We start from the raw sequence: 19,929 nt of genomic DNA, 5'->3' as shown, positions 1-19,929 counted from the left end.
TCCATCTCATCTCTGTGCAATCTCTTCACCTACTTCTGGTCGTTGTCGGAGGGAATGCGGTCAGGATGGCACCTTATCTCATATTTGGTGGAGCCGCCCTAAGATTACTAATTACAACCTCATCTACTCGATCATAAAAGTTAGGATCTCAACATTTTAAGTCAGTTGGACAAAGCTGGAGCTTCCTCAGAGGTCATTAACAAAACTTGGCAAGTACACCGTATGAAGTCCATAGCTCTTAGTCTGCTTGGACCAACTATTTTGAGACACATTCCCATGTCATTTTCTTAATATTAGAACCAAACCGCACCAAATCTCTGTAATTCTCCCTTCTTCCCATCTTCCTCTACTAACACACTCATCTCCCCTGTTAAGTCCGTTTTTTTGGCTCCCTACTATTATATATCTGTTGAATTTTTATGTTTGCTATGTTTATAATTGTATTTAATGTATAATTTACTTATGCTATACATTTTTCAATGTCATTTTGCACCTGGTATATCTTGCACCTGGTTATATGTATTATGACCCTCTTAAAAAGTAGATTTAGGAAAAGATTAAATAGGGAAGAAAAGCACAGACAGAATAGTACATTAACGTGCAGCAAACCCAAATCTGTGATAACAATGTGTACATGTAAAATATGTCTGTGCTTATCTGGGCTGTACTATTACTCCGCTCTGAGCAATCGCTGTCTCTAATATGTCACAGATGTGTTCTCTGCGGAATAATAGTAGACAAACAAGCCACAAATAGTATAGTAAAAAAAGCTATTTTAATACCAGTTAAAAGATAAATAAATCATACAATTCAAAATAAGGCTCCAAGTTTATCTGGAATAGTGGCGGCCAGAATAAAATAACTGTCTTACTCCTACCATATATATTTTTATTTTTAATATTTCATATACACAGTATATATAAACAAATCTCTCCATAATATGAATATGTGTTAGTTATATAGCATTGCAAAAATAAATTAGTATTTTACAGTAATCTTATTTATTTAATTTAGATATTTGTAGAAGGATTATAGGCGTTATAGTTAGTAAGCCAACCTAGCACTAGTATAAGGCTAAGTGTACAATTCTTTTGAGCATATTTGAAGCACTTGTGCATGGTTGAGAGATATTGAGGCAAGACTGCCAATGCCATTTTTAAATATTTAGAAAGTAAACCTGAACGTAGTCTAAAATCCACAGACTAAATAACTGTGCCTCATTATAGACCATAACATTTATTTGCTATTATTAATCGCGTACTCAGAAATAAACACTTTTTTTGTGAATATAATGGCATTAAAATAATATTCAACACTTTTTTTTTTTTTTTTTTGAGTGAAAATCAATGGGTTTTGTTTTTCTGTAAACATGATAATTTCTTGGCACAACAGAGAAATGGTTATATGTAAATTCCATCTACTTTTAGTCACAAACCCTCGTGGCTCTTCATCGGAGGAGTGGCGAGCCGCGTTCTTCAGCATGAAACTAGTTAGGCAGCCGACCAACCTGTCAGTCCAATGTCACACATTGCTTTGGATTTTTGTGAATAAAAGAATAACACTTCACTACCTCAGCATTGAACATACCCAGCTACTTTGTTTATTGTATATACTGTTGAATTAAAGAACACAAGCCCTAGTTTAGTGCTCATAATGGCCAGGACCAACTAAGTACGGCCTTACAGCCAGGTAAGAACGACTTTTGAAAGTTTTCGCTAGGAAATCTGCCACAACATGTAAACCATACTTGCCGACTTTTTAAATAAGCTGTCTGGGAGAGAGTCCATATAGGAGGCATGGCCATGCAAACAGCGTGGTTAGGCCCCACCCATCAATCTTTGACGACTAATCACAAGCAGTGAGCAGGCCACAATGACGCTTTTAGCCCCGCCCCTCCACTTGATCAACGGAGATAGCTGGCTCCGGGAGGTTTGCCTGCTTTCTCGGGAGTCCGAGAGAATTCCCAAAAATACAGTAGTTTCCCGGACACTCCAGGAGAGTAGGCAGCTATGATGTTAACCTGTGTCTTGGCTCGCCCTGTCCTCCTGGTGTAACTGAGGAAGTTTAATTTATCTGCCCAAAAGTTCAAAATGTTCATATTCTTACCTAAAACTGGATGAATAAATGATTGATTAAAAGATACAGTGCATCTAGACCAGAGGTGTCCAACTTCAGGCCTCACGGGCTACCAACAGTTCATGTTTTCAAGACTTCTGTCTGTAGAAACTGGTGGGATATTTGCCAACTCAGCCAAATAGATTAACTCACTTGGGTGTGATGAAAGAAATCCTGAAACCAAGGACTGTTAGTAGCCCTTTGAGGACTAAATTACATAGTTTGAGGACTTTATCTTCATACGTTTCTCTGGTCAGTATCTCGCTAAAGCACATGGTTTTATTAGAATCTCAGCAGAAGGAACCTATTCATGGTTTAATATAAGAGTCTCCATAGGAAATACAATAACATCTGTTTAGAAACAAAATCCCACCTTAGGAAACTAAAAAATGAGAAATACAAACCATTTCCATAAAAGTATAAACTGCATGTTCATTTAATGTTTCAATATATTATTTATCTGGCATAATAACAGATTTCTAAAATCAATGTAGAGAGCTACAATTTCAGTTTAAACACTGTATCTCAGCCTCACACAGTCCAGGGAGTAAAATCCCCATGTGTACAGAGAGTAAACTAAACATTGTCTATTGTCAGTAGGCTAATTAGGGAATGTTACTTATTAATACTGTAATTAAAATATATGTTATGATGTCTAACAGAGAAAGCTTTGCGATTTTACAGTTTACAGGAAGAAAATGTCTAAACTGCTCAATGCAAAGTCCGGATTGTTGAATAATGGAGACACAGTAGGACAACACCTGGGACACACAGATGGAGTAGTCGGATAGTGGTCATCGTCTGACCACAATTTCCCCCAATCCCGAAAAACATCCAAATATTCCTCATCAGGCGTTTATTGTAATTGGCAATAGTCTTGTGCCCACAAGCTGCAATTTGGCCTAAGATTTCCTAATTGACCATCATCACCATTTATTTATATAGCGCCACTAATTCCACAGCGCTGTACAGTGAACTCACATCAGTCCCTGCCCCATTGAGGTTTACAGTCTTAATTCCCTAACATACACAGACAGACTAGGGTCAATTTGTTAGCAGCCAATTAATCTACCAGTATGTTTTTGGAGTGTGGGAGGAAACCGGAGCATCCAGAGGAAACCCACGCAAACACGGAGAGAACATACAAACTCTTCACAGATAAGGCCATGGTCAGGAATTGAACTCATGACCCCAGAGCTAACCAATTAGCCACCATGCTGCCCACATGATCCAATGATCTAGCTGTGAGAGACCCAAGAAGAACTTGTTATTACTCAGGAGCCTGGAAAAGGTTGCAAGAGCATTTCTAAAGACATTGCCAACCAGTACTCATGTCCTGTAGAAGTGGAGAAAATGTATTACTCTTATCAAAAAAGTTACAAGAAGCCCGAACACAGATTCATGTGTTTTACATTGGGTCTGTCCATTAAAGTGTCCCATTTGTAGCTGTGTGCTCCTCCCACTTGTGACACCAAAAGTCTTTGTTTGCGGATGTCATGCATCCTCTTATACAGGGGTGAATATACAAAAACACCAAATATAAAAGGGGACCAAGAAATCTTCTGCTAAACCAATAAAAATACAGAAGTATGAATGTAATTGTTAGACCATTAGGCAAGGACGTTTACCGTTCATCATTGCATTTTCTCTAGCGGCACCCACTATCAATTTTATTATTCTTGCCAACAGCAAGTGATGTACCTGAATAGAGATGGCTGGAGAGCTGATATTTCATGGTTAAGCCATGCCTACTCTTACTGAAGAGTAACCACTCTCCTTTAGTAAGAATTATGCCAGAATTCACTATATATATACGTTTTAAAGTTACCAGTTTGACTGTCTTATTTCTACATGTCACTGTGTATCAATTGTTCCCAGCGCATGTTCTTACCATTCCTTAAATTCATGCAATACCTTATTTGCTGTCCAAACAGCCAGTACAAAACAATCTAAGGAAATATTATTTAAATATGCCAGTGCTCACAGATTTTAGCCTAATTAGCTTAGTTCAGCAATATATAACCTTCCAGGTATGAAACAAAATCTTTTTGGCTGTCTGGAAGCTTAGAGATTGCTTTGCATTTAGTTATAGTGTATTGTAATCTTCAATTCACACTGCAGGCATAGGATGTTTTCTGGTATCAGTACAAATGATTCAACAGATCAGCTGGGATGTTGTGTCCACTGGTACTACATTACATAGTCACCTGCTCACTGCGAGCAGTGACTTGCCTTATGACTGAAATACATTCTTTATGAATGCCATTTAACCCCATCCATTTTCAGATCATTGCCAACAGCTGCCTGAATTGTGTTGTAATAGAATGTTTGAACACCAGTAGCTACTGTCAAGGAAACAAGGTAATTGTTAGAATTCTGCCATTAACACATAGGTTTTATGCATTGGACAACGGAACTATTGCTTACTCAGTCACAGTTCAAGTCAACATCCAACGGATGAGAACTCAGTAGTCCCATGTCACTCAGTTCACTTTAGATCTGACTGGAACGCAGATGTGCCACTTCCAGAGAAGCTATCGCTGGGGTAGAAAGTAGAAGACACATACTTCTTGACTAAAGACTCCATCGTAGGAGCAACAGTAACAATGGATGATTCCATAGCCAAAGGTTTGGAGGGCAGCATAGTGAGGGATGCAAGCTGTATAGTGCCCATGACCACTGATTGTGGAGATGTGTTTGGAAAACAAATGTTGCTCCTCAACCCTGATTGCCATTACCAGAAGTCCTTTACAACACACTGGTGTCATCTAAATATGTCAGAATCTAATACTTGTATCTCTGGTGTGGTTCCAGGCTGGCCACTGCCGGTATGGTGTCAAGTACATCTTGAAGCTAGGGTTTGACTATAAAGCAGCCTATCCATTAATTAGGATGATTCTTCACCAATATTCATTAGGCACAAATGTCAATATTTTTCAAGGTTAGCAATTTAGCCCACAAAACATCTGTCAATATTGATACACACCCATCAGGATAAAGAGAATTTTTGGGTCCTTGCGAATCTTCCATCTCTAGTATGGGGTGCATACAAATGGTTTTAAAGTTCTCCATGTCTGCAATGCAAATAGTTCCATTTTGTGCAGGTAATGGAGCCAGGATTAGAAAGTCATGTTATTACCATGGCCACATGCCATGATCGCTGATCCTGCATTTTAGAATATATGTAGGTGGTCAAGTTAGTTATCCAGCTACAGGGCTGGATCACTTCTGGCTTCCCTGGGTCCAGTTAGTGTGGTCAGGAAATACCAGCACAGTGGAGCAGTCAGCTATAATTACAAAATGCTGAGAGTTCTCTCATTGTGGTAGTTTGAGTATGCAATATTTAGGCAAAATGCTGGATACTGATGCAGATTTTATAGTGTGCCTACAGCTCGAATTAAGCCTACATTAGAATTACAGCCTTTGTATAGTTAGTACTGAACCCAACATACATCATTGACTCAAGAATGTAATTTCATGAAGCATTTTATTTCTCTACAACCAGTACATGAGCCCGTCTTTTCTGGACATGTTTCACAATCAGAATAAAACTTCCAGCTATGACAACTACACCGACAGAAACAATGGTCACCAACACCCATGGTTCCAAGTGTCCAGACTCAGCCGTTGCTCTAGAAGTCTGGACACGTTCTGCTCCAACCACCAGTATAGGACCCAATGTCGCCAACCCATGTTCTTCTGTTGATGGACCTAAAGGAAAGAAAAGCATTTTGTAAAATACACATCTCTCCATTTATGCATGTAGTCTTACCAAGTTGGATCTGTGGCCTCCACATAGTACATGAACAAGTCACAACTTAACCCTAAATGTAGAGACATTCTAGATCTTCTATTTAAAAGGGTGAAATATGAAACCCTTGAGGCATACCTACAAGCCTACTTGCAAATTGACACTTTAAACCCTATCCTGGTTTACCTAAACCATGCCAAGGGGCTCAGCCAAACTTACTGCAGAATTAATCCATGTCCTGAAATTCTAGACTGTTGAGATATGCCTAAACCCAGGCTACACGGCTTTATGTAAAGGCTACTAACAACATTATAGCATACATCCAGATGAAGTTTTTGGAACCCATCTGAAACTCCAACAACAATATCTACAGACATGAACTATTTACTATACAGCAAGCACAAGTTGATCACACATCCATGTAACGCTATCATTGTCTGTTCCCTTCGATGGACTTTGACAAAAGATCTGAAGGGAAGCTCTGTGCCCCATAATTAGTCATGATTTTCAAGAATCATAATAAATATGGACTAACATGTATTGGTCTGTATCCTCAGGTGCCTTCCAACTACACCCAAGCACAGTAATGCTCAGTGATCCTGAACAGCCAGAACATATGGGTAGCAGGAATGGTCACTGTGGACAGTTTTAAACAGTATGCCGTACATAGGAAGCTCAGTACAATTTATAGTTTCATTCTTCAACCCAGCCCTCATAACTCAAACTGCTTAGAAGCACTTAAAGACCCCTTGCACAGACTAAGTAGCAAAGCCTTATTGATACCATGGTTAGCTTAGCTTTAAACACCTTGGCCAACTACACCAGTGTGCCACCTCTAAACTATTCTGTTTAGTTATTAAAATGCCTATACTCCCGCCCATCCCCAGTGATCAGAGTGGTCCAGGAAGATGGTTGGTTTGTTTCATCTTCTACTGATTTGGTTACCCCATTCAAATGACTTGTGGTAGGTAGCCATTTTTGGCGCAAGCAAAAGTTTTGGCACTCACTGGCTGCAATTTCTCTTTTGCCAAATCTTGGTCTTCCAGACTGAAGTCTTCTGCTCTGACCAGCACAGTTCCCACTGTCACAGCATTGGCAGATCGTATTGGAGCCCTCCACAGCAGACCAGCTAAGGAAACAGATCTCCGATTATTATAGTTGGAACAGTCTGACATTTCCTCCCAAGTCCTTGGACCAAGAGGCATATTAAAATGAACGTATTCCAACATTGAGGTAGTCTTGTTATTAGCTGAACCAATAGTTACGAGAACACAGCCCATCAAGTAAAAAAACAACCCACAATTGAGGCATGAGGCACCTATGATAGGCTGTGTATTGGTTCTGCTCACAAAATGACTGCCTCTAGTAGTATCCATCTAAACAAATTTCAACATACTTAAAGCATTTGCTTACTCAAAATTACTTTTCATACAACTACATTATATTCAGTATTACCCGGGGCACAACAGTTGCTTTCTTATGTTATTGCACAACTACACTAAAATCTAGAGTTAGAGAAACTACTGGAGGATATCCTGACCTGCTAGAAGCTTTTATGTAGGAACAGGCTTTGTTCATGGGATCAGGGGCCTGAGTGACTGCAGCAGCTTTCAGATAACAAGTGATGTAGACCTGGGAGACAGGAAAGGCTTGTTAGGTTGTGATATAAGCCACTACACAATGAAAGCCTAATTTCAGCACTCACGTATACAAGTATAAGATAGAAAAAGATTCCCACCATAGAAACATCTGTCCCAATAAAGCGGAAAGCATCAACCATAAACTGAAGCTTGTCTGGCTGGGGTCTCGGGGATCTGAAGGCAGAAGAGGAATCTTCTAGCTTGCCATCCATAAGGCACCTATTAAACAAGTTGGTTTTAGCCAAAAGCCAGATCCATTAGATTAGCCTAAATGTTACCCTGTGTAACATACCCATTGGAGGCAATGATCTCATAACGAGGGTTGGAGTTCACATCAGGAGACACCGTGGCCACACAGCGATCAATAAAGAGAATCATAGGGACATGATTCTGAGTGTCCACAGAGGCCTCTATAGAGAACATGTCCCCCAGCTGGAAGACAGATGAAGATCTGGGAGAACTCCAGTCATCTGTAAAGTAAGAGATTTAAAGAGACCAAACCAAAACCATCAAACACTCCTATGCACCCCCTCCCTACTCCACTTACCCGTCATCAACCACAGGGAGAAGGACAACCTCTCTTCTGAGGACACTGTGGTACTGAACGGAACCCATGTTGGCTTGATGGCATTGCTGCTCACATTGCCATGTCTACAGAGAAGCATTAAGCCCAAAAACAAGGGCCAAGTGTAAGAATCATATGCAGAAACACCAACACATTAAACATTTACACCAAGTGTTAGTGATCACTTCTACTGCTCATCTTAACACTACTTTGTTTCCTCAAGTATGAAATCATGTGGATGATGGTAAAGTCCACATAGCCTATCTAGAAACCACAATATATGAAGTTGACCTAAAGACAAGATAGAATGAAATGCTACATGCTTTCTATTACAGAATTATTTTATCATAGCATTTTTCCTCTAGTCTATGCTAGGTTATAAGACCAAATTATGAACCTTTCATGGTAATGGAATTACCTCTATGTAAAGGGAGGTGTGGTGCTGCTTGGGTTAAACTATATGGTCACTGTTTTTTTCCATTTGCAAGTTTTGAGAGGCAAGTAGGCAAAAAGACAGACTTCTAAAAGAAGCTTTCCTCCATCGTCTCCTGCAAAAGTCTTTTGGCAGCATAGCTTCTAGGTTACAGATGTACTATACCTTTCTCGTTAGAACAGACATGTTGGAGGACTCTGCAAGACTAATTGTCACTTCTCCAATGATCTTGCTGCAAGAATAATCCCTTTACCCATCCCCACTACTTTATAGGCAAACATTTAGAGCCAAAGCTGCTGGTGTCCTTACATCACATCTTTCCACCTCAAGATTAATGGGATACATCCCCATTTTACCAGCCCAAGAGAATCAGTGACCATTTGAGGCTTCTTAGGCTGCAAAAGGAGTATTGTGTATAATTTTTGTATGAGCAAAGACTTATTCCAGAAGCCTGGTGCCAATGGCCAATATATGCTTTATTTAAACACAGGCCAATATTGCCCCCCCCCCCTTACATAAACAGCCCATTTTAATGTAAATGTTCTTCCCCTGAATTCTTACCAATGCATCAGAAAAGAAAATTTCAAGTAAATCTTGAGTTCATTTAAAAATATATTTGTCACCCCTATCAACTGTTGCTTGCTGTCATCAAAACAGGTTCTAAATACTTAATCTCTGGAGTTTGAAGTGCAGAATGCAACACCTCAGATAAGAGATTTCTAAATGCATCATACAAAGTATCCCCATTTTGAGGTTAGTGCCCTGAAAGAGGAGCCAGGTGATGGGTTCAACCAAGACTCCTTTGAGCTCCCAGCATTCCCACTAGGAAGTCATCCATATGCCACAATGGTCTAAACCAAAACATTAATCTTCTTACAATACAATAACTTGGAGACAAAGCTGTCCTGGATCTCAGCCGACCATCACTGGTGTAAACTCACCTGGGGTAGAAGCACTGGATAGGAACCACAGCAGGGTTGGTCCTAGTGATGGGGACACCACTTGTGGATTTTGGACTGTAGTTCAGGTTGGTTATGTAGATCAGCCAGTCTGGAGTCATCTGTAGATAAAGACTTTTACCATCCACTCTACATATTCTTGTATTCCCAGAAGGGATTCCTAGTTTGTCATTTGTTTAAGGGGTAATGTCTTTAAAAAGGTTGTTACTTGATAATTCAGTATACATTATTCTAACAGTTTTAGAGCCAAGAAGTTCAGCAGCAAAGAGATAGATGTGGTGGTTTGGTTACCAACAAGGGCATTTGGCATGGCATAATACAACAGATGAATGAGTAAGCCAGTGGCAGGGTGGTTATGGAGATCTAGGAAGTAAAGGGACATCCCACCCATGGGAGAATAGTTTTAGTACATGAGTCTCCATCTGTTCAAAGCATATAGATAGCTGCTTGATAAAATGCTGCAGGATACAGTATCATGTTCTAACCTAGTTGGACTAGGATAGAGTCCTAATCAGACAGTTGAGGACTGAGCTTCTGGTTTAGGGTACAAACACTCAGCAACAGTCACATGTAGAAAGACAACTCAGAACATGATTCAGATTAAAAGACAAAAAAAAAAAAAAAGATCATGGGACTGTCATGTGGGTACATGGTAACACAAAGCTGTATTGTGGGGAGCACAGGAGTCTATCAAGTGGCTTTACATGTATTTACAGGAAATGGTATGACTGCCATGCTAGCAATAGCACAACTGTATACATAGAGAGTGGAACATTTCAGTGTCTTTAATAGATTGTCCCCATCCTGACAGACTGAGCAGCCCCGCACATGAGAAGAGCCACACACTAGTAGAGAGGGCTGACAATTCCTCCTCCATGTGTGACTGGCACCTAAGGTATTCTCCCAGCACTGCCAAAGGCCATCATTCAGGGCAGTTAAGCCTCTGCCATCTACCCAAGATTAATAAAGTTACTCTAAATATTTTGTCTTGGAGGATAACTAAAATGGCATAGTTTCATTTATGCTATATACACACACACACACACACACACTACTGTGTGTAAATAAGGAAGTGTTTAAACTTTAGAGAACACAAAATCCTACAGTGGTTGGGACTGTAGTGTCTTACATTGGCCAATAGGAGGCCCAGGTAATGGAAATAATAATAAAGTGAGACTTCTGGGCAAGAGTCAGTGGATACATATGAGGTTGTTTCATTGACTAGAGAGCATTTAACACATTAAATGGAGCAAGAAGCAGCCTTAAACCTGCAGCTGGATACAACACAGGGATTTGCATTTTACTTTGGGAGCAATGGGTTCCATTGTCAAACTTTCACACGTGTTATACATTTACTGTTTTCAACACTAGTATTTTATCTTCCGTGTTTACAAGGCATAAACACACATTGCAACTTGTTACCGTCTCCCACAGAGAAATAGCAAGTGAAAAAAAAAACAAAACACAATTCTGGCAGCCTGACATGTCTTGCCACAACTTTTAGGCAAGAAGCTGGAGCACAGAAGTTACCCACAATAGACTGAGGGGTGATACAAGACTTATGATAATACAGCCTATGAAGTCAAGGGACCAGGGACTCATGCCTCAATGACTCCAGTAGTTTCTAGGGAATTGACAGGCAAAGTCCCCAAAATTTCTGCCTACATTGTCTTTTGTATCCCTGGCACAATCAAAGAAGATGTAGAACATGTCACACCAGTAGAGTATGCAGTCAAGCTTTACCTGTAAGCTGTTTCCACATTCTTGGAGACCATTTTCAAAGACCACACTGGTAACTGTGCTCTGGGGGCCAGGCTTGCAGGACTGGGGACCTAGGGTTAGATCAGAGGCTTTCACCAGCTTCCCATTCCCATAGAGGTCTCTCATCACAGTCACCACCATCTTGTCCTCTCCACACTGCACACTGATAGGAGAGTCCTGGGGTGGCTGCAGCTGTCTAGACTGAGCAGCTCCCCCATCATACCTAACAGAGGGGCCCCATCCTGACACAGGCCGAGCAGCCCCCACATGAGGCCCTCTAGGAGAGCCCCACTGAGGTGCAGAGGGCTGGTAATTCCTCCACCAAGCATCTGACTGGCGCCTAACCAAGGAATGCTCCCCGGCACTGCCAAATCCTGATCCATAAACCAGAGCCACCAACAGCAGCCAACTCCACCTCACCCACAGCCCCATTCTGACTGCAGAACAAACAGCACAAAGACAGGAGTGGTGAGATCAGCCCTTTATACCCCTCCCATCAGCTGCTAATACCTCCACCTGGGGCAGATAATGATCACACTCACCTGAGCACTTCTCTGATCACACACAGCCATCCAATGAGGACACCATAACAATACAGATATGACACAAGGACAGGTAACCTTCAGCTGACATTATGGGACTTTTAGTTCCACAACAGCTGCTGAGCCAACTATTGCCTATATCTGTTTTACAGCAAAGAAATAACCCTAAATATTTAAATCTACATCTTCCCAAGTAACATTTCTATCTGTAGTGTTATAGGATGAATACTATAAAACCTGACACACATGTAAGACACAGGTTACATGTATTTATTACAATTAGGTGACATACATTCTGCATGCTGGCTGCTGGTACTAACAATGTTGCAGCATCTGATCTAATAGGAACTAAGCAGCTTGTGTATTGTACTTGTCTGGTATAAGTGCTGACCTGTCTCCCCATCTATAGGTTGTCCTCTCCGGCCACATCCGCACTGACCCTGTCCTCAGGTGTGCAGGAAGGAAGGAGCAGGTAGGGGGTGAAAAATGATATATGCAATATAGCCTTTATTCTCAAATGGTTCCTATGTGACCCTAATGACATGTCAGTGACAGTCATTACATAATCAGTGCTTTATAGTCCCTTTACAATTGTATCTGGAGTTTTCTATAGTGAATAGAGATTTATTATTTAAACATTATAGGAACATATGTGAATTTGCAAAGGGCATAAAATATCCTCCAAAAATGCCCATCAGAATGTATCCTCCAAGGGGTTAACCTCCATAAATCTTATTTTGACCTAGTCTGCCCTTACCTAGGGTCACCTGGGAAACTAACATATAACCGAGACCTCTGCCATTTGTGATAAGAGTAGGGTCCCCGGTATTATTACTAAAGCTGAAACCCGCAGAGGACCTTCTCTCATTGGAAATAATGTTAGTAGCACTTCCCCAAATTTCTTAAATGGAGCCATGAGGCTCATGTACTGTAAATTATAAATGTTAAACTGTGAGCATTGTCATGGAAAGAATTTGCAGTATCTAGGGTAGACCATTACAGCCAAAACTGTCCAGAGGGCACATAGTTATTACTGACCACAAGTGACCAGGAATGTAAGCTACGTTGTCCGGACAGGGATCACCATAAGCTGGAAGGGGACAAAGCTTAGAAAAAACACCAAAAGGATGGCACTGTGCCATGGTGTGTTTGGGAATGATTAAACGCCTTTGTTTAAAATGTTTAGGACCCCTTAGGCAATCAGCAGTTGGTAACACAGAGTTTATGGGCAGAGACTAAGTGCTATCAAACCCTATTAAATATGTTGCACTGTCTGGGCATCAAATCATTTGTTCCCCTCCTCCTACCCTTTTTGACATTGTGGAAATCAGAGAGGGGATGAAAGGTAACACTGTGTCCCAAGAGATGATTTGGAAGACAGAGCTGACTGGAGATCTTCATTGGAATATTACGTGCCTGACTTCCAAAGGACAGTAACGGGAGAGTAAGCATTGCCGTCTGCACATAGTGGAACCTTGCCGGTCTACAGTGTATTGGAGGTCTACAGAAAGGGAGTAACACAAGGCTAGACTCCTGCCTAACTGGCAGAGAAATGGATAAAAGATTGATGATACCTGGATCATGCTCTAGAGATTGGCCATTAGCAATGATCTGCCTTTGACCTGCGCCTCTTCTCCAAGCTTATCAGATCCACTCATTTCATGACTTCTCCTGAGCTGCCCCAATCTAAAATTCTTCAAACGCTCCCTCAAAACCCACCTCTTATTGGTCGCTTTCCGTCCCACCTCTTAGACTCCTGCTTTGAAATCTGCTTCCTCCTCACACATCTACTCCTTCTGTCTACCCCCTCCCTCTATATTTTAAACTCTCACAGGTAGAGGTCCATGCTACCCTTTGGGCTTGAGTCATTAAGGAGAGCAAGGCAAAAAAGGGAGTCAATTTGATCCTGGACAACCCATGTTACAATACAAGGGGTGCAAATTAGTTTACTATTTTGCATGTAAGAAAATTACTGGCTGCATTTTAATGTAGCACACACATACTTGATATTGAATGTTGATTTAGGACATGCCCTACCCAAGCTATAATTCTGTCCCCACATTTTATATTCACCTCCCCCTCCAATGCAACATAGTTTTGCCCAGGTGCAAAGTTACTCCTTTTTAATTTTGCTTAAAGATACAGGACCTTTGTCCATATGTCTCTGCTAGCTGTACATGGCTTGCCGTTTGGTCCTATTTACTATGTTAGCTAAGCTTAGTGCTATATTTGCTAATATTATTGTATTAGCATATTATTACTGTATGTATTTGTGTTGCATTGTATTGCCGCTGTGCAACGCTACGGAATCTGTGGTGCTAACTACGATATTTCACTATCCACTAGTGGGTGTTGGCAAGTAGCCTGTGGGCATCCTAGCATCGTGACACCACTCAGTTTTGCCATGGCTGGGGTCTCTCCAGAGCAGGAGAGAGCTGATGCAGCAGTTGCTGATGGGTGCAGACTATTATAGGTAAGGTGGGTAAGGGGGAAAAAAAGATCTAAAGCTAAAAAATCCCTTCAGTGGTTTAGTCTCAGGTCAGAACTCTGTGTATCCCATACATATTTACATGTATTTTCTACGTTATTCCATCAAATCTGCTTGGATTTTCTTCCAAGGTTCCAATCCTTGTTCAGTAAAATAAAATTTCTCATTATCCTTCCCATCTAATGACTGCGTCCCCACATTCTAGTTCTTATCTAACTTTGAATTTACCCTCTACTTGATGGTAATTGTCCTTTTCCTCAACCTCTTTGAAACCTTTTCTGTACTTTGTTTCAATCTTCTGGATCTTCTTCTTTCATCCAAGTTGTACATTAATGTTACGTATACAAGGACCTTCTTATTGGGTATGCTGACAAATTGGACGTGGTTGTCATTCGGATACAGTGCATGCTCAGTTTGTGTAGACTTTTTTATTGCTATAAAATATAAACCCATTATCACACTGGAAAAAGCTATTCCTTAACACCCTAGCACATATCTATTTGATGACAATCTTCTAAAGTCAAGGTCTACAAAACTAAAAACAATGCTATTTGCAAGTGATGTCTAACAGAAGCCTCTCTATAGTGGATTCAAGACCACTTCCCTTCTACAGTAAATCCAGTTCTATTTCATAATCCAGCAGTATTTTTATGGTTGCAAACAGTTAGGGGCCTTAGACAGGTGAGCCTATTAGGCTTATCAATTTGAATGCTTCCCCAGAGAAGAATGAGCATCAGGCACTGTTCCAAACCCTGGCTTTTGTCATACCTAGTAGGCAGCTCCTGTATGCTGACTGAGGGAGGGGGGGGGGGGGGTCTGGCTATTTACCAATGAGAGTGTTGGGAGGCTCTGACACACTAATTGATGGATGGCTGGAAATCGCTACCAATCAGAGCACATGATGATGTCTACTGACTATGAGAACATCAAAGCCATCAAAGCACAGTTAAATGTGTTCTCCAGCATGTCGGGAGACAGTGCGGGGATAAGTATGTGTAAGTAAATTTTTTGATAGACAAATGAGATGCAGGGTCTGAATTTTACCACTAACAGAGATTGGTTTCTGTAAAGTAAAGTATAGTAAATCTATCGTAGGTCTAGAGTTTCTTTAGTAAAGCCATCAGTGATTTTGGGTGGTCTGCACTGTGATACCAAAATATATTAAGGGGCATCCACTGTAAAAGCACCATAGGTTTGGGGACTTGTACTTCATGGTGACCTCCAGAATGGGTTTGACATTGTATAGTAGTTACGAGTATGTGTTATGTTTTGACTAGTGGTCACAAGAATATTCTCTGCACCTCCTCCACCTTTCTGCCTGAAAGCCCATGATTTTGCCACGTACTTCAAAGACAAAATTGATGAAGATATTTCCTTATGCCAAATTCCACACTCTCCAGCCACTCTACCCACCTTCATCTACACTCCCCATTCCATCCTTAATTCATTCTCTCCAGTAACTGAAGACAAAGTCTCTGCACTCATCTCATCATCTCATCCTACAACTTGTCCCCTGGACCCTATTCCTTCCCAAGTTCTACACTCCCTCTCCTCCACTGCATGCCCACCGCTAGCTCAACTCTTCAACCTGGCACATTACCATCCTCCTTTAAACATGCGCTCATCTCACCAATTCTAAATAAACTGTCTCTCAATACAGCCTTTCTCTCCAACTACCGCCCTTATTCTCTCCCTCTCTTTGCCTCCAAACTACTTGAGTGATTAGTGTACAAACGCCTCTCTCACTTTCTCTCCTCTCACTCTCTTCTCGACTCTCTGCAATCAGGCTACCACCCCCGACATTCCACTGAAACTGCTCTCGCAAAAGTGATTGATAATCTACTTACTGCAAAGTCTAAGGGGTATATTTACTAAACTGCGGGTTTGAAAAAGTGGAGATGTTGCCTATAGCAACCAATCAGATTCTAGCTGTCATTTTGTAGAATGCACTAAATAAATGAAAGCTAGAATCTGATTGGTTGCTATAGGCAACATCTCCACTTTTCCAAACCCACAGTTTAGTAAATCTAGCCCTAAGGGTCATTTCTTCTTACTCATTCTCCTGGACCTCTCTGCTGCTTTTGACACTGTGGATCACCCTCTTCTCCTACACACCTTTCATTCCATTGGCCTTCACGACACCGTTCTTTCCTGCTTCACTTCCTATTGAACTGCTTCTTTAGTGTTTCTACCTCTGGCACATCCTCCCCTCCACTCCCACTATCTGTTGGGGTCCTACAAGTCTCTCTTCTAGACCCTTAAATTTTTAGATTGTGCACTTCTTCACTTGAGGAACGAATTCACTCATTCAGACACCCAGTGTCACCTCTACACTGATGACACCCAAATCTATATCTCTTCTACTGATCTCTCCCCTTTTATACTATCTCGTATAAACTACTGTCATTCTGCTATTTCCACATGGATGTCCCAACACTACCTAAAGCTCAACATGTCCAAAACAGAGTTTATTATCTTCCCTCCTGCCAGATTCATCACTTACCCTCAAATCTCCCTCACTGTCAATAGCAACACATTTTCCTCATTTTCACCACATTTTTACAGTCTCCCTAGTCTGCTGCCTTGGTATCACACTTGACTCCGCCCTCTGCTTTACTCCTCACCTCCAAACTCTTTCCTAGTCCTGTTGACCCACTTTAAAAACGTTGCCAGAATATGCGATTTTCTTACTCAACATACTACCAAAAATGCTTATCCAGTTTCTCATCATCTCCTTTCTTGACTACTGTAACCTCCTGCTATCTGGCATTCCCGACACCCATATGTACACAATTCAATCCATCCTAAATGCTGCTCCAAGACTGATCTTCCTTCTCATGGCTCCACATCTGTTGCAACACTATGCAAATCCCTGCACTGATTCCCTGTGCTGTACAGAATCCAATTCAAATTAATCACCCTTACCTACAAAGTGTCAGGCGCCGCCTGAATCCCGAACGGGCGCCCCGCTGATCCGTGCGTCTGGTTGCCTAGCAACCAGACGCGTCACTTCCTCCCCGCTCAGCCACCCGGCTGCCGTGCAGGAAGCGTTTACGTTGCTAGGCAATGGGACGCCACATCTAGGAAGCGCTACGGAGCTAATAATAGGATGGCGCTGCGGCGCTGAAGCTGATTGGGCACCTGTGTTATTTAAGCCTCTCTTGACCCCACTTCCAGTGCCAGAGTTTCAGGTCTACCTGTCCTCCAGCGTTTCCTGTGTACCTGTGATAACTTGTCTCCTGACCTTTGCCTGCCTCCTGATTATCTGTCATTTGCCTGTGACCCTTGTGACCCGGATTGCCTTGACTACTCTTTTGGATCTCCCTTCTGTACCACGCTGCCAGAACGCTACCGACCCGGCTTGACTCACTACCCCTTTGGATTCTCCCCGTGTACCTGCCTTGCCCGCACTATTGCTGAACCGGCCTGTCTGACATTTCTCTCGTGCTTCGCTATCTGACTCGTGGAAGGACCGCGACCTGCGTGTTCCCTGCAGTCCATACCTCCTTGCAGGGGTCCCAGGTGAACACCAGGGGCACATTAGACTCCGCACCTTCCTTCGAGTAGTGCCAACGATAGCAGGTACGCTATACTCGGTCGTGACACAAAGCCCTCAAAAATACCACCCCTTCGTACATCTCAAATCTCATATCAAAATACTCTCACTCCCACCCTCTTAAATCTACGTCAGACATGCGATTTTTATCATCTCTGATAACCAACTCTTACTCCCGCCTACAAGACTTCTCCCGTGCTGCTCCCCACTTGCGAATTCTCTACAATGCCCAATCAGGCTTTCACACAGCCTTCAAATCTTTAGACGCGCTCTGAAAACCTATCTCTTTTTTGGAGCTTACTTTATCCCCGATGATACTCACACTAATACACCTTCACATCCATCCCAAATCTCCACTCAAAGCCACATTTGCTCCCCTTGTTTCAGCTGTGACCTCTTTCACTTCAAATGTAAGCACTCTAATGAGCAGGATCCTCCATATCCTTTGTTTTCATGTCTAAATTTTATTTTGTCTGCCTTGTATTTCCATGTTTTAAGTATGTCCTGTAAGGCGCTGTGGACCACTGTGGCGTTTTGCAAATCTTTAATAATAATAATAATAATAATAATAATAATAATAATCTCATTACTGCATAAAGGTCACTAGATTACCGTGTATATTATATACAGTCAAGTCCATAATTATTGGGACATCGGCACAATTCTCATATTTTGGGTTTTATAAACCACCACAATGGATTTGAAATGAAACACATCCAAATCAGGTGAACGGTGTAGGAAGTACAACGGTTTCTATATGTGCCTCCCACTTTTTAAGGGACCAAAAGTAATTGGACAAACTAAACAATTCTACATCAAACTTTCATTTTTTAAATACTTTGTTGCAAATCCTTTGCAGTCAAGGCCTGGCACATATAGAAACCGTTGTAATTCCTACACCGTTCACCTGACTTGAATGTAAATACCCTCAAATTAAAGCTGAAAGTCTGCAGTTAAAGCACATTTTGTTACTTTCATTTCAAATCCATTGTGGTGGTGTACAGAGCCCAAAATATGAAAATTGTGTCGATGTCCCAATATTTATGGACTTGAGTGTATCAGTCACTCTTCTCCCCTTAAGATGAGAGTGGACATTAGCATCGTACCCTTCCCCTACACAATCAGAACAAGCTTCCTGAAGAACCTATGAGTTTTGTTCAGAGGAGAAGACTCTGCCTTGTAGTGTATCGGTCACTAGAATAGTTTTTGCATTGAATATCATGATTCGTATTGCTTGTCCTTTGTGTTGAATGACACTTCCATTTGTCCCATCCCAGAGACAGATAAGATTATAGGATCCTCCCAGACCAGGTTAGAGAAGACCATTGCCTGATGGAGCCTTTCGAAAGAGGTCAGATATCAATGCGAGGCAGTACTGATTCTTGATAGTGATTTCATTGAGCCCCCTAATAGTTGATGCACGGTGTTTGAGAAATGTAATGAACAGAATAGGACAGAAGAGAAGAGGGTCCTGCTTGAGAGAGCTTACAACCTGTAGGGGAAGGGGCAGACAAATGGGTGACACATGGGGTGAGTCAGATTTAGGGGATCAAGAAATCAGATGGGTGGGTTTGAAGCAAGAGTGGGGTAGATGCTATGGGAAGGATGAAAGGGGGTGAAGTATACTTTGTAGGGAAGCGGTTATATTTTTCCCATATACAGTAATACAACATATGGCACATGATTTCCCCATACCTCCCAACCTTGGTCTCGCTGGCAGCGGAACTGGAGCATGGCCATGGCCCACTAGAGGCGTCTAGATAGATAAAGTAGAAATTAGGGTACATGTTGAGAGGAGTTGTAAGTAAAATACATTTAGACATTTAGATATAAGTTGAAAATTGTTAGTCAGACAGTAAAATATATTTTCTTAGACAAGCATTGTTAACCATAAAGATGGGTGAGGAGGTATAGAGATTAGGAAGAGGAACGGACAATCAAAGGGAGAGGTTTTGATAAATAGAAAAAAACAAGAGTAGTAAATAGGCTCTATGCAACCGGCAGGACTTTAAGAGGCCTCATCCAGCGCTGCTCCAGAGGAGGAAAGGTGTCGAGAGCATCCACTCCAGAAAAACAGGAAGAGAGAGATCTACCGTTGACTCCAACTATCATCAATTAG

At 41.5% G+C, this 19,929-nt stretch overlaps 1 protein-coding gene across 1 annotated transcript in view; it reads right to left on the bottom strand.

Annotated features, from left to right (window-relative positions):
• The window catches only part of LOC142150518 (uncharacterized), a 47,489-nt gene extending 35,818 nt beyond the window's left edge, over nucleotides 1–11,671 (bottom strand). The window contains exons 1-8 of the mRNA XM_075205716.1: nucleotides 11,207–11,671; nucleotides 9,446–9,564; nucleotides 8,054–8,157; nucleotides 7,799–7,976; nucleotides 7,605–7,725; nucleotides 7,407–7,498; nucleotides 6,874–6,995; nucleotides 5,618–5,826 (exon numbers count right to left, since the gene is read on the bottom strand). Coding sequence (XP_075061817.1) covers nucleotides 5,618–5,826; nucleotides 6,874–6,995; nucleotides 7,407–7,498; nucleotides 7,605–7,725; nucleotides 7,799–7,976; nucleotides 8,054–8,157; nucleotides 9,446–9,564; nucleotides 11,207–11,656 — 1,395 coding nt within the window. The 5' untranslated portion in view covers nucleotides 11,657–11,671. The remainder of the gene's footprint in view (nucleotides 1–5,617; nucleotides 5,827–6,873; nucleotides 6,996–7,406; nucleotides 7,499–7,604; nucleotides 7,726–7,798; nucleotides 7,977–8,053; nucleotides 8,158–9,445; nucleotides 9,565–11,206) is intronic.
• Between the last annotated feature and the right edge of the window lie 8,258 nt (nucleotides 11,672–19,929).

Source organism: Mixophyes fleayi, chromosome 4, assembly GCF_038048845.1.
Source record: "Mixophyes fleayi isolate aMixFle1 chromosome 4, aMixFle1.hap1, whole genome shotgun sequence".
In the NCBI taxonomy this organism is placed as follows: domain Eukaryota; kingdom Metazoa; phylum Chordata; class Amphibia; order Anura; family Limnodynastidae; genus Mixophyes; species Mixophyes fleayi.
This window is presented reverse-complemented; position numbering and strand designations above follow the sequence as displayed.